This window comes from Mesoplodon densirostris, chromosome 16 (assembly GCF_025265405.1).
Source record: "Mesoplodon densirostris isolate mMesDen1 chromosome 16, mMesDen1 primary haplotype, whole genome shotgun sequence".
Lineage (NCBI taxonomy): Eukaryota > Metazoa > Chordata > Mammalia > Artiodactyla > Ziphiidae > Mesoplodon > Mesoplodon densirostris.
Window position 1 is genome coordinate 29,997,351 of NC_082676.1, and position 23,695 is coordinate 30,021,045.

Below are 23,695 nucleotides of genomic sequence, written 5' to 3' on the forward strand. Positions count from 1 at the left end.
CTGGTGCCAAGTTGAATCTCGGAGACAGAGTTTTGGGTGAAGCAGAAAAGGATAGCTTTACTGCTTTGCTAGGCAAAGGGGGACACAGTGGGCTCCTGCCTCAAAAAACTGGGAGGATTTGATGAGGGGTTTTATAGCAATACTTCAAGGGTGGTGTTGCTGACAAGATTAGGGTATGTGCAGGGCTTGCACTCCCTTAATCTTGTCTTAAGTGGTGTCTTGGCTGTTTCTCCCTTGATTAGCAACTGTTCGAGTCTGCCCTTTGGAACTCAGGGAAGGTCATGGAGGCTGGAGGCTGGAGTCTTTCCTCCAAGAAATGGGGGACAAAAAGGTCTGGGTGCCTGAGAGTCCCACAGGGCCCCACTCAGTTTCACAAGGGGAGACCTTGAGACTGATACCGGCCAGGGTTCTTCCCCAATCAATAGAAACTGACTAGGGGCTCGACAAGAAATTCAGGCAAGGCTTTATTGGGATCCCTGCTACAGCAGGGGGTAGCGAGAACAAACAACAGGTTCCCTGCTTGCTTGCTCCCTGAGTGGAGGCAAGCTTGTTCCTTACATGGGGTGAGAGTGTCCAGTTGTCAGGCCAGAGGGGTGGTTTAGGTGTTTTGCTCACCCCCTAGGTGGTATTGTGTGCAGGGGGGCATACTCAGTACCCTGCTTTTGCTCCCAACACCCTGTTTTTGCTCCAGGCTCTTCCAAAGTGGCAGTAGGGGTTTTTTTGGTCTTTTGTATCTTTTTGTCCATAATTTGCCCCAACTGCGCATGCATGCAGTTATTTTCAGTTTCTTTGTATTTTGTTGCTTGAGGAGAGGTGTGTCCAGGTGCAAGCATTGCAGCACTGCTGCAAAGGGTCCCAGGTCCCAGCCTGTGTCAAGACTTATAAGGCTTCAGCTGGCAGCTGCTAGCAGATATTGTTTTGAGAATGGCTGGTGGTGTCCTTGAGTCTGATACAGTTCAGAAAATTCAACTTCTCGATAATACTGGAATGTGTCTGAAACCATATCCACAATGGCCACCCAGCTCCATTTTGAATGCCTGAACCACAATTACTCCGTTTTGATTTTTAAATGCATTCTTTTCTCTAATGGTTAAAGCAGATGTATAATTCATGTTTGACAGGCCACAAAACAGGCTGTTCTAGTTAACATAAAGTTCAAGTTAAATCATTTGTAAGCCAAAATGACTTTCCCATACCTCAATATGTGAAAATTTCTTCTATCACTAGTCCATACTCCACCTCCAGGATTAGTCAATTACCATTTGAGTGTTCCTAAAAATTGCTGGCTTCAGTGGCTTCTGCTCCCCAATAAGCTGATTTTGGCTCTGATTATCTATATTCACAAGTCTTTCTAATTTTTAAGGTGGCGGTTTGCCCTGTGACCTCAAGTCTCTGACGGATCTAAGAAAAGTCATTAATTTTCAGTTTCCTCAACAGTTTTATTGTTGTGAGGATGGGAGTGATGATTTCCTAGCTCTTTACAAATCAGAGATAAATCCAGAAGTCCATCCATTTACTTTTCATCGACATAAATCATTATATTTCGAGTGAGTTTCTTATAGAAAGCATATAGTTGGGGCATGGTTTTTTAAAGTCCATTCTGAAAATCTTTGTCTTTTAATTGGTGTGCTTAAACCATTTACATTTAATGCATTTTTTGATATTTTGGATTTAGGGCTACCATTTCCCCACTTCTGCCTCTTTGAGTTATTTGGATTTTTTTTCATATTTCATTTTAATTAGTCTATTGTGATTTGCTTATATCTTTATATCGTTTCCTTTACTGTTCACTCTAGGGATTACTTAATACTTAATTTTTCACAGTTGTCTTAGAATCAACATTTTACCACTTCAAGTGGAAACCTTACCACAATAAATGTCCCTTTACCCTCCTTCTTTATATTGTAGTTGTCTTATTATTACATCTACATACGTTAAAACTCCATTAGACAATGTTATACTGTGGCTTTTCCTTCAATCCTAAGGTTCCAATTTTCCCTTTGGTATCATTCTCTCTATTTGCAAAATGTCCTTTAGCAATTATTTTAGAGCAGGTAATGCATTCTCTTGGTTTTCCTTCACTGAGAATATCTTTCTTTTTTCTTGACTCCTGAATGATATTTTAACTGGAATAGAATTCAGAGTTAACAGCTCTTTTGTTTCAGTACTTTAAAAAGCTGTACCTCCTTCTGGCCTCCATAGTTTCTGATGAGAAATCCATGGTCATGTAACTTTTTCCCCAACTAAGTAATAGATTGTTTTTCTTTAGCAGCTTTCAAAATTTTTTGCTTGCATTTAGTATTCAGCACTATTGTTATGACTTGTCTGGGCATGAATTTCTTTGATATTATCCTATTTGAGTTTCATTGAAATTCTTGAATATGTGAGTTTATGTCCTTCACCAAATTTAGGAAATTTTCAGCTATTATTTATTCAAATATTTTTTTCTGCTCCATGCTTCTTCTCCTCTCCTTCTGGGACTCTGATGAAACAAATGCTAATGTCTTCAGATTATACCACAGGTCCCTGAGGCTCTATAAACATTTTAAAAAATCTGTTTTCTCTCTGTTGTTCAGATTACATAATTTCTTTTGCTCTATCTTCAAGCTTATTTACTTATTCCTCTGCTATCTCCATTCTGTTACTGAGCTGTTGGGCTGCACCCTACAGGCCAGCAAGCCCTGTACTTGCCCAACCTCAAGACTGAAGAAAGAGCCCAGAGTCAGTGACAGAGACATCAATGGTTTAATGGATAGAGGGATCTTACATGTCTGAAGCAAAGCCCTGAAGTGACACCCCACCATGTATGGCAGATGGTGGGCAGGACATGGCAGCAGTCTTCGCTACGGAGGGGAGAGGAAGGGGGAATTGACATCAGGTTGGCTCATCAGTTACCAGGGAAACCAGCAGAGCAGAATGTCCCTCACTGCCCCTTTGAGAAACTATCATGGTGTAGATGTTCTGATCTAAAGATTAGAACAATCACTAGCTGGGGCTAGAGGCAAGTATGTAGGCATTTACAGATTAGGCTCTATGATTAAGAGGGAAGGTCAGTCATGTGAGTAGTGTGTAGGTGAAGCAGGGACTGGTCAAGCAGGAGTTATACAGAAAGGAAGAGAACAGTCATCGTGGGTGGCCTGATCATACATGAGCCCATAGGGTTTTGTTGTTGTTACTGTGTTTTTCAGTTCTAAATTTTCCATTTCCTTCTTCTTTATGTCTTCTATTTCTTTGCTGAGACTATCTTTCCATTCATTTCAAGAGATTTCAGCTTTATTTCATAGAACATGGTTATAACAGCTGTTTTAGTGTCTTTTTCTGATAGTTCCAACATTTATGTCATTTCATTGTTGGTATCTGTTGATTGTCTTTTCCTTTGCCAGTCAAGATTTTCTTGATTCTTCATAGGCCAAATATTTTGGATTGTATCTTGATTTTTTTAATGCTTTGTTATCATCATTTACTTTATTTTATTTATTTATTTATTTGGCTGAGTCGGGTCTTAGTTGCAGCATGTGCGATCTTCATTGAGGCATGTGGGATCTTTCATTGCGGTGTGCAGGCTCTTTGTTGCATTGCAGTGCGTGGGCTTCTCTCTAGTTGCGGCATGCGTGCTCCAGAACGTGTGGGCTCTGTAGTTGCGGGACACCAGCTCTCTCATTGAGGCATATGAGCTCAGCAGTTGTGGCATGCGGGCTTAGTCCCCAGGCATGTGGGATCTTAGTTCCCCGACCGGGGATTGAACCCGCGTCCCCTGCATTGGAAGGCAGATTCTTTACCACTGGACTACCAGGGAAGTCCCTATCTTGATGTTTTGAATATTATGATGAGACTCTAGGTCTTGTTTCAATCCTAAGAATTTTTGTTTGTTTGTTTTAGCAAACAGTTGACTGGGTTAGGTTCAGGTCACAATTTCTGACCTGCCTTTTGTGGGCTGTGGTTCTAATGTTTGTTCAGTTTTCAAAGCATTTGCAATGCTATTTGGATCAGACCCTCATGTGTGCCACTCAATGACCAGTCTCAAATTTGCACTATGGTCTAGCTGAATTCTAAAGCCTGTGGTGTACTGTATAGCATCAGATCTGCTTATGCAGCTTGAAGATGGGCTCAGGAGTTCATACCCAACTTTATGCATTCGCTCTCTTCACTCTCAATAGTCTCCCTGATACTTTCCAGCTTCTAAGGGCCTTCCTTCCTGGTCCTCTGGTCAGAAAGCTGGAGTTTTACATTCCCTGTTAGGCCACACACTTCATGTGACTATATCTGTGTCCAGAGCCAAGTGGTAGAAAGATAGAGAAAGTTGAAAAGCAGTGGAGAGTGACCCCATGCTCTTTGGCCAGAGAGGAAGCATTTCCCTCCCTCAGAGGTTTGGGTGCCTGTCTGGATGTCACTGCTTTTGCTTTGCTGCCAACTTTGCCACCATTTCTGCAGCCATAGCAGCATTGCCTGGTGGCTGCAGTGTGATAAGGGGGGAAGAGAGGGGTAGAAAAAGGGGAAATTACTCTCTCTGAGCTTTAGGAGATACCTTCCACTCCTCAGATCAGGAAGAGAGGAGAAATTCTCTTGGAATAATTTCTGTTCAACATCTGATGCACTCTTTGAGTTCCAGCTAGTCAATACTAGAGGAGATAAATAGTAAATCCACCGCCAGTTCTGGGAACTTTGAATGCTAGTCTACTTATCTGCCTGCTACCATGTACATTTCAGAGTCCTCATATAGCCACTCTGTGTCCAAAATTTATACTTACATTCAATGAGAGAGACCAGGTGGAGTATGCTTGTTCCATCTTCTGCAGAACAAGAAACTTTTTTTTATCTTAAACTGTTATTTATTTGTTTGTTTTTTGGCTGCACTGTGCAGCAGATCCCTTAGTTCCCCAACCAGGGATTGAACCCACACCCCCTGCAGTGGAAGCTCCAAGTCTTAACTTCTGGACTGCCAGGGAAGTGTCTTAAACTTTTAAATTAAAGTATAACATACATACATAAAAGTGCACAAATCTTCAGTATTTACCTAATTTTCACAAAGTAAACATACTGTGAAGTCAACATAAGATCAAGAAATAGAAGCACCTCTCATGCTCTTCCCAATCACTACCTACTGATAGTGGCCACTCTCCTCTTACTTCTAACTCAGTAGATTGAGTATGCCTCTTTTTGAACCTTATATAAATGAAATCATACATTTCTATTCATACACATTCTTTCATTTGACATAAAGTCTGTGTGATGTTTTCATATGTAATAGTAGTTTCTGCATTTTTCATTGCTTTATGGTATTCTGTTGTATAACTTTACTTATTCCATTTTACTGGTGATGGACATTTGGGTTGTATCAAGGGGGGGCTATTACAAATAGTGCCACTATGGTAAACATTCTTGGACATGTCTTTTGATGCTCACTCACATGTATATATTTCTGGAGCATAATTGTGGGACCACATGGTATGTACATGTGCAGCTTGCGTAATACTGCGAACCAGGTTTCCCAAGTAGTTGTACCAACTTACACTCCCTCCAGCAGTGTATGAAGGTTCCCATTGTTCTATATTCCCTTGGTAATACCAGCCTTTTTTTTTTTAACATCTTTATTGCAGTATAATTGCTTTACAATGGTGTGTTAGTTTCTGTTATATAACAAAGTGAATCAACTATACATATACATATATCCCCATATCTCCTCCCTCTTGTGTCTCCCTCCCACCCTCCCTACCCCACCCCTCTAGGTGGTCACAAAGCACCGAGCTGATCTCCCTGTGCTATGTGAATATCAGCCTTTTTTAATTTTAGCTATTCCAGTGGGTGCATATCTCATGATGGTTTTAATTTCCCCAATAACCAATGGGATAAGTACATTTTCATTCTTATTAGACAATTGTATAGCTTTTTTTGTGGTTTTTTTTTTTCTTTTCTTTTCTGGTTCATGTGTCTTTTTTTTTTTTTGGCCAGGCCACACGGCTTGTGGGATCTTAGTTCCCTGACCAGGGATTTAAACCCGGGCCCTCAGCAGTGAAAATGCTTAGTCTTAACCACTGGACTGCCAGAGAATTCCCTGTAGGCATTTATTTTAGATTTTGACTACAAACCCTTTGTTGAGTATATATGCTAAGTAATAAAAATGGTTTGATCCACAGGGATCTTTGAGAGGCACTACGTGGTCATGAGTCTCCTAAGGACTGAAATAATCAGGAAGCCCATTAAGGTCCCACTTGTTCTATATGACCAAAAGTACTCTATCTGTGGTGAATCAGGGCCTAACCTAAGCCACCACAACATAGCAACCTAGTCCTTTGCCCAGTTGCCAGACCTCTGTTTTGGTTACAGACCCAAAGCCACTTGGATGAAGGAAAGACCAGATGAAGGAAGAACCCTGCAATAACGTTACATATTTGTACTATAAATCTTCCTCCTGGCATTTGCCAAAGAGACCTGTGACCTGTGTAACTGGAGTGGGGAAAAAATACCAAGACCTTCCTAGAAGGTAGATTAATCCCCAGGGACCCAGAGTTCCACAGTGGTCCAGTGATCAGAGCCAATGCTTGTGGTAGTCAGGAGGTAAGTAGGATGTAGGAAGCAAGAAGTAACATCATACCTTTATAAAATGTGTGTGTGTTAGAGGGCAGGAGATAAATCTCATGAAAATACAGAAGCTTGCACGTCAGTGAAGTTTCTAGGAATGCAGTGGCCTGGCCCATGTTGGAATGGCCCATGTTGGGATGAAATTCTTTTTCAAAAGTGAAAGAGAATTCCCACACTGTGCTGATAGGAAAAGCTAAACGTACAAAATTTCTTGAATCTAGCAATTCCACTTGTAGGTATATACCCAAGAGAAGTGATGTTTATGTTTGCGCATGTAGGAGAATGTTCATAGAAGCTTTATTCACAATAGCTAACAACTGAAAACAATCCAAAAGTCCATCAACAGAATAATAGATAAATATGTTAGTATATTCTTACAACTGAATACTACTCAGCAATGAAAAAGAATTAAACTACTGCTACATGCATTGTTGCATATGCATGGATGAACCTCAATGAGATTATATAGAGCAAAGTAAGCCAGATATATAATTACATCTATATGAAGTTCAAAAACAGGCAAAACTAATCTATTGTGATACGTATTAGAGTAGAGGTTGTCTCTGAGAGGATACTGACTAGGAGAGAGCATGTGGGAGTCTTCTAGGGTGCTGATCATTGTAGTGTTTTACAAAGTATAAATGGGTAAAAATCCACTGAGCTGCACGTTTAAGATTTGTGCACTTTATGCAAATTTTACTCTGATAAGTAAAAGTGAAGGAGAAATATTTCCCATCATGAGACAAGGTGACATAGCTAGAAATGACTGCATAAATTTGTTGGCCAAGAAAGCAGAGAGCGCATCGTATGAATACCCTCTCTTATGTAAATAAGTGTGTTGCTCTTATAGTAACAGCAAAACAGATGTCTTTCTACCCCTAAAAAAACAATGCACAAGTTGCTATACCTTGAGCCCTTTATCCCTGAAAAAGAGATGCATTGAACAGTGGACCTCCAGATATTGGAATCCACATTGGCCACATTTGAATGTACTACTCTGACCCATTTAGCAGAACCAGAAGGGCTGTGGGCTTTGAGGGTCATCCAGAGCAAGGGGACACCACAGGAGATCCAGCTGTAAGGCAGGCAGCTCTGCCTTTTAGGCCTTAGGACCCAGCCGACCCCCCATGTTCAAGATGCCCACGGGTGACCAGAATGCTGGGGAAGCCTGTGGCAAGCCCCAGTGGGGTCTCATATCAGAAGTCCCTAGGGTTTTAGAACAAAACTATGACCCTTTCTGACAAGTCACTAGCTCCTTGTCGGAGACTACCTGATGCTGAGACTCCAGGGTGTATCAGTTAGCTTATTCTGTACACAAACCACCCAAACATTACTGGCCTGAAACAAATACTTATTACTGCTCATGAGTCTCTAAGTCTCATGGATGATTCTCCTGCTCTTGGCCAGGCTCATTCACGGTGTGTGGTCAGCTGTGGGTCAGATTAGCTTCATGGACAGATGGACTCTTCCTGAGCTCATGTTCCCTCCCCAGCCCATACATGTGATCTCATGGGGAGTCTTATATGTCCAGTTGACCAAAGAGGAAAAAATGAAGTCCAGTTTTCAGACAGCTCATATCCAGGTGGCAGATGGCTACAGTGTTGCTGTCTTGCTTAAGTGGCCCTGAAAGACAGTAAGGAGATGAATTTTCTCCAATTGGCTGTACTTGATAAATTACATCACAACCACTTAACCTGGAACTAGAGAGAGCCTTAGGGACAGATAAGTAGCTAATGTTTTGGCTGCATGATAAGGGACTTGGGACTTAGCAGGAATATGATGGGAGGTTGGTAACGTGAAAGGCCTGTGAAAAAGTATGTGGATGGACCTCTCAGAATGGACCTGAATTTGGAGAATATTTGTGGAATATTTGTTGAATCTCACCAAAAGGACCTACTGCAGAGGTGGCTGTCAGAAATCAGGTGAACAAGGTGACTTGTGCATGTCAGACATCCTCTATCCCATCCACCCCAATTCTTGCTCAGTGGACTCATGAACAAAGTGGTCATGGTGATGGGTGTTGAGACTGTGTGGGGGCTCAATCGCGAAGGCTGACCTGGCTACCAACACCGCTGAGAATCTAACCCACCAACAGCAGAGACCAAGTTGGGCACCATTCCCTGGGGCCCAGCCAGTCACTGCTAGCACCAACATTTATAGACACACTGAAATACAGCATGATGGATATTCCAAATTGCTTTTGACCAAACAGCTCCCTTTATAGGAAAAGAAAGAGGGCAGTGGATTTTCCTGGTCTTACCATGCACCCATTCATCAGAAGCAGCTGGCCTTGGAGAACACCAGAACAGCCTATTGAAGAAAGAGTTACGGTATCAGCTCAGAGACAACACCTGGGGTTGGATTGTTTTCTGAATCTACAATCAGTGTGTGGGACTGTCTCCACATAGGCAGTGGTGTGGGAAAAAATAGCTGACTCAACAAAGGAAAATAATTCATGAACAGTACTGAGAGACTAGTTGAAATTAGAAACTGCTCACTCTTTGTAGCTGTGAGATTTCCATTAGCAGTACTCAGTCACTCTGACATAAGAATAGAGAAGGAAGCTGCAACATTGAAGATCAAGGTTGTGTGGGACACCATTATGCACCAAAATTCTCTCAGCCCTACTCTTCCTCCAGCTGCTGCTGTGGGACCACTTCATGTGGGCTTCGACTGGCTCTGCACCAGGACCATCAGGCAGCACTTCCACTTAGGTGGAGGTGATACTGCTCACCTCTTTTTTTAAAAAATTTATTTATTTATTTTTGGCTGCATTTGGTCTTCATTGTTGCACACGGGCTTTCTTTAGTTGCAGCGAGTGGGGGCTACTCTTCATTGTGGTGCATGGGCTTCTCATTGCAATAGCTTCTCTTGTTGCGGAGCACAGGCTCTAGGTATGCAGGCTTCAGTAGTTGTGGCACATGGGCTCAGTAGTTGTGGCTCGTGGGCTCTAGAGCGCAGGCTCAGTAGTTGTGGCTCATGGGCTTAGTTGCTCCACGGCATGTGGGATCTTCCCAGACCAGGGCTCAAACCCGTGTCCCCTGCAGTAGCAGGCGGATTTGTAACCTCTGCGCCACCAGGGAAGCCCACTGCTCACCTCTTAAAGAGTTCATCAAACACTTACCATAGGACCCAGCAATTCTATTCCTCGGTAACGAACCAAGAGAAATGAAGCATATGCCCATGCAAAGACTTGTTCATAAATATTCATAGCAAGATTATTGTAATAGCCAAAACTGGAAACAATTAAATGTCCATCAACTGATGAATGGATAAACAAAATGTGGTCCATCCATGGACTACTTCTCAGCAATACAGAGGAACCAACTGCTGACACATACAATCACTTGGATGAACCTCAACAGTACTATGGCAAGTGAACGAAACCAGACACAAAAGATTACATACTGTGTGTGGTTCCATGTATAGGAACTTTCTAGAAAAGGTGAATCTATATCAGTGGGGGCAGAGGGTGGGAACAAGGAGTAACGGCAAACAAGCACGAAGGACGTTTCCTAGGATGGAAGCGTCCTAAAATTGGATTGTGCTGATGGTTGCACAACTGTTTACTAGAAATCATCAAACTGTGCTCTTACAATGGGTGAATTTTATGTTATATAAATTATACCTTATTGAAATTGTTTAAATAAAGAATTTAAACTTTTATGTCAAGCAGCATTTGGCACAACTGATCATTTCCTCCTCCTTGAAATCCTGTCTTCATACTCTTGTTTTCTCCGACCTTACTCGGGGTTCAATTCACTCCCCTTAAGTGACCTCCTTCAGGTCTGTGCCTTTACATATTGGCACTGATGATGTCCACATTTACATATCTGCAGCCCAGCCCTCCCTCCTGAACTCCAGACTCTAAAACCCAAATGCCTGCTCACAGTCTCCTTGGATATGTGATGCGCACCTCAAATGTCCTATGTCCACACTGAGCTCCTGCCCTTCCCAACCCCAATCTGAGCCACCCTCAGGGTCCCCATCTCAGCTGATGGCAGCTCCTTTCTTCCCACTGGTCAGGCCAAAAGCCTTGGAGTTGTCTTTGACTCCTCTTTTTCTCTCCCGCCCATATCCAACCCATCAGCAAACCTCAACTGGCGCTTCCTTCTAAATACACCCAGAAATGGGTCACTTCTGCCCACCACCTTGGTCCAGCCCATCATCATTCCTCGCAGGCATTGCTGCAGTAGCCTCCTCTTCCCTGCTTCCACCTTTTCCCCACAGCCTTTTCACAACAAGATATTCAAAGTTGTGCTAATAACATGTAAACCCAATCACATCATGCCTCTGCTCAGAACCCTCTCTGGTTCCCCATTTCATTTGGGCCTAGGTGACCCAGTCCCATGTGACCATTCTGACCTCAGGACTCAGTCACTCTGCTCCAGTCCCACCGGCCTCCTTACTATTCCTTGAACATGTCAAACATTTCCACCTCAGGACCTTTGCACTTGCTCTTTCCCCTGCCTAGAATAGTCTCCCTCCAGAATTCTAAAATAGCCGTGATTCCCATCCCTGGTATCCATACCTTTGTGTAATCTCTTCCAGTTGCATGTGGGTAGGACCTGTAACTTTCTTCTAACCAACAGAAGAATATGGCAAAAGTGTTGGGGGACCACTCCCATGATTATACTATAAGCTAAAGATGAAGGGATTTTGCAGATGTAATTAAGGGCCCAATTATCCAAATTAATCACTTTGATTTTGAGTTAGAAGATGACCCTGGTGGACCTGGCCTAATTAGGTGAGCCTTTTTAAAAGAGGGTTGGGGACTTTCCTGGTGGCGCAGTGGTTAAGAATCTGCCTGCCAATGCAGGGGACACGGGAAAATACCACATGCCGCGGAGAAACTAAGCCCATGCACCACAACTACAGAGCCTGCACTCTAGAGCCCGAGAGCCACAACTACTGAGCCCGCGTGCCACAGCTACTGAAGCCCACTCGCCTAGAGCCTGTGCTCCACAACAAGAGAAGCCACCGCAATGAGAAGCCTGCGCACCGCGACGAAAAGTAGCCCTTGCTCGCAGCAACTAGAGAAAGACTGCGCGCAGCTATGAAGACGCAACGCAGCCAAAAATAAATAAATAAACAAATTTACATTAAAAAAAAGAAAACGTACATAAAGTTTAAAAAGTTATTAAAAAAATAAAATAAAATAAAAGAGGGTTGCCTGCACTTAGAGACTTGAAGTACCAAAGACTCATTCTCTCTGTTGCTGGCCTTGAAGATGCAAATCACATGAGTTCTACAGCTGCAAGGCAGTGCATTCTGCCAACAATATCCCAGGCTACAGAAAGGAATGCTGCCTGGCTGATATCTGGACTGCAGCCCTGTGAGACACTGAGCAGAGGACCCAGCTGAGCTGTGCCCAGACCCACAGAAACTGTGGGGTAATAAGTGGATGTTGTTTTAAGCTGCTAAATTTGTGGTAACTTGTGACATAGCAATAGAAAACCAGTCCACCCTCAGATATCCACATGGCTTCTTTCCTCACCTCCTTCAAATGTCAGATGTCACCTTCACAAACAGGCCTAGACTGAGCACCTCAGGAAAACTGCAACAAGTCCCACTTACTGCTTCCTAACCCACTGAAATATGTTTCTTGCTTCTCCCTCTCCACTAGAATATAAGCCCCTGAGGGCTGGGATTTTTGTCTGTTTGTATCACTGATGTTTCTGAGCATCTGTACTGGGACCTGGTGCATCTTCATATGACAGTTGTTGAACAGCTGAAGGAACGCTGTCCTGTGGGGGACACTATGCTAATATAATCTATGTACATGTGTTAACTTGGGTGAGGTCACTGTGCTCACAGGGCAGGCGGGAGGCCTTTCTGGGGCTGCCTCCAGGGTCAGGCCCTTGGCCTTCTAGCCCGGCAATGCCAATGAGCTGATTTGGGTGAGAAACAAGACCAGCTGCTGACTGGTAATCCAGGTCAGCCTGATCTGCTCAGCCTGGCAGCCTCAGCACCCACCTTGAGGGGGTCAACAAGAGTGCAGAGGAGGCTGTCTCCTCTCCCAGGGATGACAAGGACCTCATTTTTTCCTATTGCACATTGGGATTCCCAGAGAGCAGACTGAGATGGAGTTTAACATGCAGGATGCTTATTACCAAGGGCCCTTGGGACCCACACTTGTGGGAGGGAGGAGGTAGAGACAAGGCTAGGCGGAGGGAGAACTTCCATGCAAGCCTCAGTTGACCCCACAGGGATGTCCTGAGCTGAAATAATCCTTCAGGGTTGTCCGGCATTAGGCCAAAATGGACCAGTCATTGGATGTGGGCCACCGGGGGAGGATATGACTATGACCTTGGGACAGGCGGCTCTCTGTAGCTGAGGCAGGCCTTGGATGGGCTGTCAGCCAAAGGCTATCCGATGACCACTCTCCCAGCAGCTGGGTGGCAAGTCCCTTCTTGGAGGAGGATCCATGCTGAGCACCTCCCTGGTCATGACAGCACTGATCAATGCCCTTTCCACTGAGGCAGAGTCTATCTTTCTTTTATTTTTAATCATTTTCATTTTAAGATACTGTACATTAAAAATGCAAAAAAAAATCAGTTTTTTTAAATTTTATTTTTGGCTGTGTTGGGTATTAGTTGCGGCACGCGGGATCTTCATTGCGGCATGCAGGATCTCTAGATGTGGCGAGCAGACTTCTCTCTCTAGTAGTGGCCCGCAGGCTCAGTACTTTCAGTGCACAGGCTTCATTGCCCCGCAGCATGTGGGATCTTAGTTCCCTGCGTTGGAAGGCGGATTCTTAACCACTGAACCACCAGGGAAGTCTCCCAAAATCACTGTTTTTAAATGCATAACTGAAGACATGGAATTACAAATGAAACCAGTTATATTTATGAGCAGGTATCAAAATATTAAAAACATTTGAGATACAGTCACAAATGTGCTTCTTTATTTAAAGCATTAGATGACAGGCTTCCCTGGTGGCGCAGTGGTTGAGAGTCCGCCTGCCGATGCAGGGGACACGGGTTCGTGCCCCGGTCCAGGAAGATCCCACATGCCACGGAGCGGTTGGGCCCGTGGGCCATGGCTGCTGGGCCTGTGCGTCCGGAGCCTGTGCTCCGCAATGGGAGAGGCCACAGCAGTGAGAGGCCCGCGTACCACAAAAAAAATAAAAAATAAAAAAATAAAGCATTAGATGACAAGATCTAGTGGCACATCCAATAACTGCCATAATTTCAAAGTGATGATGAGTCTGATGTTTAGAGACATTTGCAATAGCTGTTGTAATGGGATAGGAGGACATCTGCCATTTTGATTTGCAACAAAGCCATGGGTATTGCAAATTCCACTGTGGTTTGTTGTCTACCTCACAGTTGAGGAAAGGCTGAATTTCAGTTAGAAGTGAGAGAAAATAAAATCTTTTCTGATCCCAGTTCCGGGTTCAGGGAAATGGTTGCTGGTGTGGGGAGTGGGGCTGGGGTTCCAGGAAATCTGTGTTCAGGAAGAGGAGGACTTCTTTGCAGAGGGGAGCTAGGCTGCGTGTATGGTTGGCCGAGAGGGGAGAGGGGGAGTCCTGCCGGAGTTTCTCCCAGCCTGGAGGGGCCCGAGGGTCCAGCCTGACCCCCACCTCAAGGTATTGGGAATGGGGGAGGGGGCTACAGGGCCTCCCCCACAAACCCTGTCCCACCCTAGGGCCCAGGCCATGGCACTGGCTCCCCTCCCAGAGCTGCTTCCTTCCCCTAGCAGTATTCGCTATCATCGCCAGGTCCATTAGCCGATGCGGTGATCTTGACCCGGCCTGGCCCCTGCAAATGAGGGGGCACGCCGGGGGCGCAGGGCCTGACCCGCAGCGGCCTGCTGTGACCAGTCATGCGGCGGCCCTCTTAGACACTGCTCCGCCTACGCGGCCCCTGGGCATAAAAAGCCGGCCAGAGAGACGGTGCAGCTGCCGGACCCCGGACCCAGCGCGCCCGCACCATGGCCGTCCCCAGCCTCGCCTGCTGCCTGCTCGGCCTCCTGGCGCTGACCTCCGCCTGCTATATCCAGAACTGCCCCCTGGGCGGCAAGCGGGCCGTGCTGGACCTCGACGTACGCAAGGTGAGCGCCCAGCCCTAGTCCCGCGGCGCTTGAGGCTGGGCAACCCGCAGCCACAGGGTCGCCCCTGCCGCTCCCTTTCCCGCGCTGACCCCGCGCCCGCCCCGCCTGGCCTGGGAACCAAGGCAGCCGAGTAGCTTTTGAGTTCCCTCCTTCGACCGCTTCTGGGGCCCAAAGAGCGCCCGGGAGAACCCGAACCTCCGGCGCTCCTCTTCCCTGTCCTCCCCCACCCGGCTCAGCCCCCGCCCCGCAGGCTCTCCCTCCCGGGCCCGGTCCCCTCCCCGCCCCCGGCTCACTCCCGCCCTCCCGCCAGTGTCTCCCCTGCGGCCCCGGGGGCAAAGGCCGCTGCTTCGGGCCCAGCATCTGCTGCGGGGACGAGCTGGGCTGCCTCGTGGGCACGGCCGAGGCGCTGCGCTGCCAGGAGGAGAACTACCTGCCGTCGCCCTGCCAGTCGGGCCAGAAGCCGTGCGGGAGCGGGGGCCGCTGCGCCGCCGCCGGCATCTGCTGCAGCCCGGGTGAGTCAGGCTGGGGCCGGGGCGGGACAGGGACACCGGGACCAGGCGGGGCGGGCCGTGGCGGGCCCTGACCCGGAGTCTCTCCATGCAGACGGCTGCCGCGGCGATCCCGCCTGCGACCCCGAGGCCGCCTTCTCCCAGCTCTGAGACCCGCCGGCCCCCGACACCGTCGGAGCGCAGCCCTCGCTCCCTCCGTAGCCACCCCCAGGAATTATGACTATTAAATAAAGCAGATGTTTTTCCCCTCCAACCCGACTCGCGTCTAAGTGTCAGAACTGGGAAGGGAGGGCGTTGGGGGAGTCGAAGATCGCCGGCTCTCGGCACTTCATAGGGAATTAAAGAAGCCGCCCCGAGGGGAGAAGGGTGCCATCCTGTAGGGGTGGCTGGAGGAAGGAAGGGGACGACACGGCTGGCTCCCAGGGAGATGGAAACAGCCCGCTGCTTCCCACTGCAAACAGAGCTGGGGGCCTACAGCGGGCTGGACATGAGAGGAGCTTTCTAAGGTCCAAAGCGACAGAGTGGGGCCTGCAGAGATGAGTCTGACGGGGGACCAGAGGAATGGCAGGAGGTTGGTCGCAGAGAGTGAAAGACTTCCTGACATCTGGAAGCAGGCTTGGGCCACACGAGAGGGCTGGCCTGGGGGAGGGGAGCTTGGCTGGGGCAGCTGAAGGGCCTTCACGTTTCCAAGGAGCTGGACTCTCAGGCCGCAGGAAGCCACCTGTACTCTCAGAAGGGGTGGCCAAGCTGGGGAGGCTGGGCGGGAGGGCCAGCACCACGCACCCCTGTGGCTTGTTGTCCCACCCAGGAGGCCCTGGGTTCCCAGTGTTGCATGGAAGCCAGGAGCCCTGCTCCTGACTGTGCAGTAAAGAAACGTGACAGCACTGGGGACCCTGCAGAACAGGGGCTCCTGAGAGCCCATAGCCACAGAAACGACCACAAAATGCAGAGGACACTAACAGAGAGACTCCTGCAACCTACACTTCTCATCCGTTCCTGGATCAAAGACCATTTGGAGCATCTATAAAAGCCTAACCCCTCTCCCCCAGAATGTATGTGCCGCTAGCGGTTCACTTACTCGTGCTGTGGGACAAAAGTGATTTCAGAAGGTGCATGCCCACACACCCACTCCAAATAAAACAGGAGCGCATCCCTATCTGTTAGTAATTTTTATATGTTATTTCTGTGGCTTTCTCACACACTGAAGCAATGAGGATTCACTCAGAGGCCTCCCACCCCCCACAGCAGTGTGTCGTCTCACAGAGTGGAGAGAGAAAAAGTATACTCAAGAGGACTGTAAGGTTTTCTTTGTATAAATTACAAAACCAGGCAAAACTAAGCTATGGTGCTAGAGGTCTTGGGTGTGGTGGTGACAGGAAGGGGTGTAAGGGGGCTTCTGGGGTGCTGGTCATATTCTGTTTCTTGGCCTGGGAGTTGGTAAAACAAGTGTGTTCAGTTTATTAAAATTCATTCAGATTGAACACATGTGATTTGTTCACTTTTGTATGTATATATACTAGAATAAAAGTTTATTAATGAAAAAATCATCATTATTACCAAGATGTATGAAGAGAATAGAGATGAAGCTTTTGAAAGCCCCAGTGGTTCCTGACAAGGCTGTGAGAGCAGGTCCCTCCTCTTACCCCATATCTGGAACAAGAAATGACTGAAAGCTGAGTCCTGTTCAAATCAACTACGGGGAAGTATGTGATTCTCATATATTGGTGTTTGAGAACCATGTCAAAGTTCTGTGGTCCCTCAGAAACCACACAGATGAAGAGGGAAGGAACCAGAAGGAACCACACTACTCAACTAGAGAGACACAAGGTTAGGGATTTGTGCTTTTCCAAGCTTGGGCATCCACCTGCCACATCAGCAGGAAGCCTGGGATCTCCCTCTGGGACCTCACTCTCTGAGTGCCCTGCATACCCTTCAAACCCCAGAGGATTCCACAGAGCAGAGCCATGTCAGCCCAGGTCTCCCCACCTGGAGAGAGAGTTCAGGGTCCCCTCACCCCTCCAGTGTTTTCTTTTCTGGTCTCAATAACACAGGGGCAGATTGACACCTCTTTTTCAGGAGATGATGCAGAGGTGGCATCAACCTGGGCCTGGTGAGGAAGAGGAGCTGGGAGAGCTGCCACGTGTGCTAAGTGAAGTGGTTCAGTGGCCAGACGGTGCAGAAGCCATTCTTCACTCTTCCTCCTGGCTCAGACCCATGGCCTTTGTCCTCCTTGGAATGACTCCTTCAAACCACCAAAGTGCTTGGGGCTTGTGCAGGGTGGTGGTTCCCAACCCCTGCTTTGTATAACTAGTACTTTGTGAACCCATTTAACTACCTGGGAATGAAATTCCTAGATAACATGCCCACCCACACACAATTTCAAAAACAAATAATTAGTGCTAGCAGTAATATAAAGTAGAGAAAAGGGAAGTAATTTAGTACAAAATAACACTATTTTAATATGTAGCTAAACAGGTCAGGCTACACTGGGTGACATACACACAATAAGGTCACCTCATGATTATATCTGCTTATATCAAATACAGTAAAAAGAGATTGGAAGCCAATCTCTACGGACATTCAGGAAAATAAGACGGTCAAAGCACCATGAGGATCAATAGTCTTTTTTGTACCTAAAGAAAAGATGGACTCAGATATCAATGAATCACAAAGAATGTATTTATGGGACACCTGGGGAAATTTGAACAGTATATATTTGATGATAATATATATTGTTGAGTTTTGGCTTGGGGCTTGCATGTGTGTGGTAACAGTCTGTGGTCATATCTTTTTTGTGTGTGTGTGTGGTACATGGGCCTCTCACTGTTGTGGCCTCTCCCTTTGCGGAGCACAGGCTCCAGACGCAGCCATGGCTCACGGACCCAGCCGCTCCGCGGCATGTGGGATCTTCCCGGACCGGGGCACGAACCCGTGTCCCCTCCATCGGCAGGAGGACTCTCAACCACTGCACCACCAGGGAAGCCCTGTGGTCATATCTTTAACAAAAGTCCCTCTCATTTGAGATGCACCCTGGAACGTTTACAGATGACATAGGATGACTGCTGGGATGACTTGGGGGTGGAAGGAGGGGGTGGAGTAGAGATGAAAGAAGGATCATGTGTTGATAATTGTGAGAGTGAAGGAGGGGGTAGGTACCCAAGGGGTCTTTGTTTAGTGGCTCTACTTTTTTGTATGTTTGAAATTTCTCTTAATAAAAACTAAAAAACCAAAAAGATTGTGGTAGAGGTAAATATTCTGATATGAAGAGATGCCCCAAATTTACTTTGTTAAAAAAGATGTGAATTAGTATCTGTACATTATGAGATAATACTAACCTGTAAAATAAAAATTCATATGTGTGCATACCAGAATCCTGTGGGCAGCCTCAGAGATGAGCTCTTCACAGCTGTGAGAAGCTTTAGGACAGAGCATCCCAGTCTGAAAACCATAATCATTGACTGCACCACTGAGCACTTATTGCTGTGATTTATTTTTATGTCACTCTGTACTACCAGCTCCTCCAGTACAACACTGAAGGACAGCAGTTTCAGTTGTCTGTAGGGTCTACGTGGACAATAAGTCTTCCCTGCTTCCACACCTACTAAATTTCGTGCAGTTTAGTTTTTAAATCTGAAATGGTTTGAAATTATACCAGAAGTTTTTCCCGGCATCATAAGACGTGATTGTCCATAGGGCAGAGGTCAGAAATATCTTTTCCCTTTCCCGATATTTTCTTCCGTGTAGAGGGGTTTCCCTGAGATAACACTCCTCCCAGGGAGTAGCTGACTTGCGGGGCAGGGTGAGAGGAAAGGAGTAGGTATAATGCCACCCCTTCCTCTCTGATCCCTCTTGCGATGAGGCTGCCATCCCAGGAAGCACGTGCTGTCACAGCGCAAATGCAGGAGCTCAGCGGAAAGCCCTGTGAAGGTCCAGCTCCTTGTGTCTGGGACAGTAAACAGCTCTAGCTTGTTACTCAGCTTTGTGAAGCCTCCTCGCCAGCAGGTCCAAGTTGCATTGTCTAATATCAGTTCTATCAATAATAAAGGTAGTCTTCTGGCCTCCAAATATCACATTCTTTTATTTCATTTTTTAATTGTTTCAGAATTCAGGGGTTATAGTTAGTTAAAGTTAGGCTGCCATTATAAAAACACCCAAACCGTAAGGAGACCTTAGGGAGGTAGAGAAGGTCACTGTTTAATTCCCTCTGTCCTATCAGTCCTCAGTGAGCATTCCCAGCTCTGTTCCACTTTGTCACTTAGGGACCCGGGTTTCTTCTGTCATATAGTTCTGTCATCCCCTAGGCCTTAACTTTGTCTGCATATTTGAGACCAGGACGTTGTGGATTCCACTGGGTGGGAAGGGAAAGAGTGTGGAGGAGGGTCACACTGTCGTTAAGACCCCAAGTTCACTATTCCTTTCACTCACATTTTATTGACAAGAACATGGTCATATGGACACACTGCAAATGAAGCTGGAAAATGTAGCTACAAGTCTATTACTACACAGTGCCAATCAAACTCCCAGAGGATTTTTTTGGTAGAAATTGCAAAGGAACTGAAACAGCTAAATCAGTTTTTTTTTGTGTGTGTGGTATGCTGGCCTCTCACTGTTGTGGCCTCTCCCGTTGCGGAGCACAGGCTCCGGATGCGCAGGCCCAGCGGCCATGGCTCACGGGCCCAGCCGCTCCGCGGCATATGGGATCCTCCCAGACCGGGGCACGAACCCGTATCCCCTGCATCAGCAGGCGGACTCCCAACCACTGCGCCACCAGGGAGGCCCCGCTAAATCAGTTTTGAAGAAGAAAGTTGAAAGAGTCTCACTACCTAATTTCAGACTTACTGCAAAGCTACCACACTCAGGACAGGGTGGGAGTGGAGAAAAGATAGGCCTACTGATCAATGCAACACATCAGAGAGACCAGAAATAGACTTACATGTGTATGGTCAAATGATTTTGAAAAAGTTACAAAGACAATTGAATAGAGAAAGAATAGTCATTTCAACAAATAGAGCTGGAGGGAATTCCCTGGTGGTCCAGTGGTTAGGACTCCACGCTTTCACTGCCGAGGGCCCAGGTTCAATCCCTAGTCGGGGAACTAAGATCCTGCAAGTCCCATGGCCAAAAAAAAGAAAAATAATTAAAACAAACAAATAGAGCTGGAACAAATGAATATCCAGACGCAAACAGTGAACTTCAATTCACAACTTGCACCCTATACAAAAATTAACTCAAAATGGATCATAGTTCAAATCCTAATCTGTTTAAAACTTATAAAGTTTTGGTGATTACAATAGAGCCACTATAAACATTCACATACAGCTTTTTGTGTGAATATAGATATTCATTTCACTTGGATCACTACCTGTTAATGGGACTGGTGGGTTAAATGGTAATTGTAAGTTTAACTTTACGAGAAACTATAGAACAGTTTTCCAGAGTGGGTGAATGATTTTCTATCCACATCCACAATATATGAGGGTTACAATTGCTCCATATCCCTGTCAGCACATGATATTGTCAGTGCCCCCCTTTTTCTTAAGACATTGAAATGGATATCTCACTGTGGCTTTAATTTGCATTTCCCTAATGACTAATGATGTTGAACATCTTTACATGTGTTTATTTGCCATCTATGTATCTTATGTGGTAAAGTACCTGCTTAAATTGTTTAGCCATTTTAAAAGTTGAGTCATTTTCTTATTATTGAGTTTTGAGAAGGCAGTCTTTATATATTCTGGGTATAAGTCCTTTATAAGTTGTGTGATTTGTGAATCTTTTCTCCCAGTCTGTGGCTTGTCTTTGCATTCTCTTAACAGTGTACTTTAAAAAGCAGAAGCTCTCTCCTGCTCTCATGACCACGTCCACACTCCTACAGTCCAGCCTCCCTCTGCTCCATTACTCTTGCTGCTACCCTGGCCCCAGCTCCTGCACTGCTCCCCCAGATTCCTATAGCAGCCTCTGCTGCTCCTCCACAGTCACCCTTGCCTTGCCCATCCGCCTCATAGGAGCCAGAGGGATCTTTTTTTTTCTGCAGTACACGGGCTTCTCACTGCTGTGGCCTCTTCCGCGGCATGTGGGATCCTCCCGGACCGGGGCACAAACCCGTGTCCCCTGCATCGGCAGGAGGACTCTCAACCACTGCGCCACCAGGGAAGCCCCCAACCATCAGTATTCTTAAAGCAGATGTCTATTCTTTGATTGAAGACTTTTTAATATATATTTAGTGAGCAAAATTGTTCCAGTTGTACACAACCAAATCGTCATTCCGCTGTAAAAACATTATATATTGTCTTAAATATGACGTATCATGAACCAAAATAAATAAATAAATTAATTAATTAAAATGAGCAGAAGTTTTTAATTTTGGTGAATTCCAAATGTATCAAATTTCTTCTTTTATGGATCTTGCTTTTGGTGTCAGAGCTAGGAAATTTTTGTATAACTTGAGGTCCTAAAGAATTTCCCCTATATTTTCTTCAAGAAGTTTTATAATTTTAGGGACTTCCCTGGTGGTCCAGTGATTAAGACTCTGTTCTCCCAATTCAGGAGGCCTGGGTTCGATCCCTGGTCAGGAACTAAGATCCCATGTACCACAACTAAGCCCACATGCCTCAACTACCGAGCCTGGCGTGCTCTAGAGTGTGCATGCTGCAACTAGAGAAGCTGGTGAGCCACAACGAAGACCCAGCACAGCCAAAATAAACAAACAAATAAATAAATAGTAAATAAATTTTTAAAAAAATAAGTTTTATAATTTTAGATTTTACATTTAAGTCTATGATCCATTTTTTTAATTGAAGTATAGTTGATTTACAATGTTGTGTTAGTTTTTGGTGTAAACAAAGTGATTCAGTTATACATATATACGAATATATATATTCTTTTTTTCTTTTTATTTTCTATACATTCTTTTTCAGATTCTTTTTCACTATAGTTCATTACAAGATATTGAATAGAGTTCCCTGTGCAACAGTAGGTCCTTATTGTTTACCTATTTTATATATAGTACTGTGTATATTTTAATCCCAAACTCCTAATTTATCCCCCCTCCTTCCCCTTTGGCAAACATAAGATTGCTTTCTATGTCTGTGAGTCTGCTTCTGTTTTGTAAATAAGTTCATTTGTATCATTTTTTTAGATTCCACGTATATGGTATCAAATGATATTTGTGTTTGTCTGACTTACTTCACTTAGAATGATAATCTCTAGGTCCATCCATATTGCTGCAAATGGCATTATTTCATTCTTTCTTATGGCTGAGTAATATTCCATTGTGTATGTATATACCACATCTTTTTCATTCATCTGTCGATGGACACTTAGGTTGCTTACATGTCTTGGTGATTGTGAATAGTGCTGCTATGAACATTGGGGTGCGTGTATCTTTTTTCGAATTAGAGGTTTTGTCTTCTCTGGAAACATGCCCAGGAGTGGGATTGCTGGATATGGCAACTCTATTTTTAGGGGTTTTTTGGGGGTTTTTTTCGGGGGGGCTGCAGTGGGTCTTCATTGTTGCACGCGGGCTTTCTTTAGTTGCGGCAAGTGGGGGCTACTCTTCATTGCGGTGCACGGGCTTCTCATTGCGATGGCTTCTCTTGTTTTTGTTTTTTTTTTAAAGAGTTTTTTTAAAATTAATTTATTTTATTTTTGGCTGTGTTGAGTCTTCGTTGCTGCGCACGGGCTTTAGTTGCAGCGAGTGGGGGCTACTTTTAGTTGTGGTGCACGGGCTTCTCATTGTGGTGGCTTCTCTTGTTGCAGAGCACGGGCTCTAGGAGCATGGGTTTCAGTAGTTATGGCACGTGGGCTCAGTAGTTGTGGCGCACGGGCTTAGTTGCTCCGCGGCCCATGGAATCTTCCCGGACCAGGGCTGGAACCCGTGTCCCCTGCATTGGCAGGCAGATTCTTAACCCCTGCGCCACTAGGGAAGTCCCGCGATGGCTCCTCTTGTTGTGGAGCACAGGATCTAGGCACACGGGGTTCAGTAGTTGTGGCACTAGGGCTTCAGCAGTTGTGGCTTGCAGGGTCTAGAGCGCAAGCTCAGTAGTTGTGGCTCATGGGCTTAGTTGCTCCACAGCATGTGGGATCTTCCCGGACCAGGACTGGAACCCATTTCTCCTGCATTTGTATGCAGATTCTTAACCACTGTGCCACCCAGGAAGCCCTATTTTTAGTTTTTTAAGGAATCTCCATACTGTTCTCCATAGTGGCTGCACCAATTTATATTCCCACAAACAGTGTAGGAGGGTTCCCTTTTCTCCACACCCTCTCCAGCATTTATTATTTGTAGGCCTTTTGATGATGGCCATTCTGACTGGTGTGAGGTGATATCTCATTGTAGTTTTGATTTGCATGTCTGTAATAATTAGCGACGTTGAGCATATGATCCTTTTTTAAAAACCAAGCTGCCTCTTCCCACCGCCCTCTGTGTGGATGGGTTACTAAATTCCTATTAGGTCTGGTCCTGCCCCAGGTCTTCCCAGATCTGGGGACTGGTCCTGAGTGTGCCACACTAGGGTAGAAGCGGGAGGCCATGGCAGGGAGAGAAGCCAGTG

General features: G+C 45.7%; 1 protein-coding gene across 1 annotated transcript; it reads left to right on the forward strand.

Moving 5' to 3' along the window:
• Nucleotides 1-14,514: 14,514 nt before the first annotated feature.
• OXT (oxytocin/neurophysin I prepropeptide) lies at nucleotides 14,515-15,293 on the forward strand. Its single transcript, XM_060078076.1, has 3 exons — nucleotides 14,515-14,634; nucleotides 14,945-15,146; nucleotides 15,238-15,293. The coding sequence occupies exons 1-3, from the start codon at nucleotides 14,515-14,517 to the stop codon at nucleotides 15,291-15,293; spliced, it is 378 nt and encodes a 125-aa protein (XP_059934059.1).
• The last annotated feature ends 8,402 nt before the right edge of the window (nucleotides 15,294-23,695 follow it).

Coding starts and splice junctions, on each gene's coding strand:
- OXT (XM_060078076.1), top strand. CDS start 14,515: ATGGCCGTCCCCAGCCTCGCCTGCTGCCTGCTCGGCCTCCTGGCGCTG. Junction 14,635..14,944: donor TGGACCTCGACGTACGCAAG/GTGAGCGCCCAG, acceptor CCCTCCCGCCAG/TGTCTCCCCTGCGGCCCCGG. Junction 15,147..15,237: donor CGGCATCTGCTGCAGCCCGG/GTGAGTCAGGCT, acceptor CTCTCCATGCAG/ACGGCTGCCGCGGCGATCCC.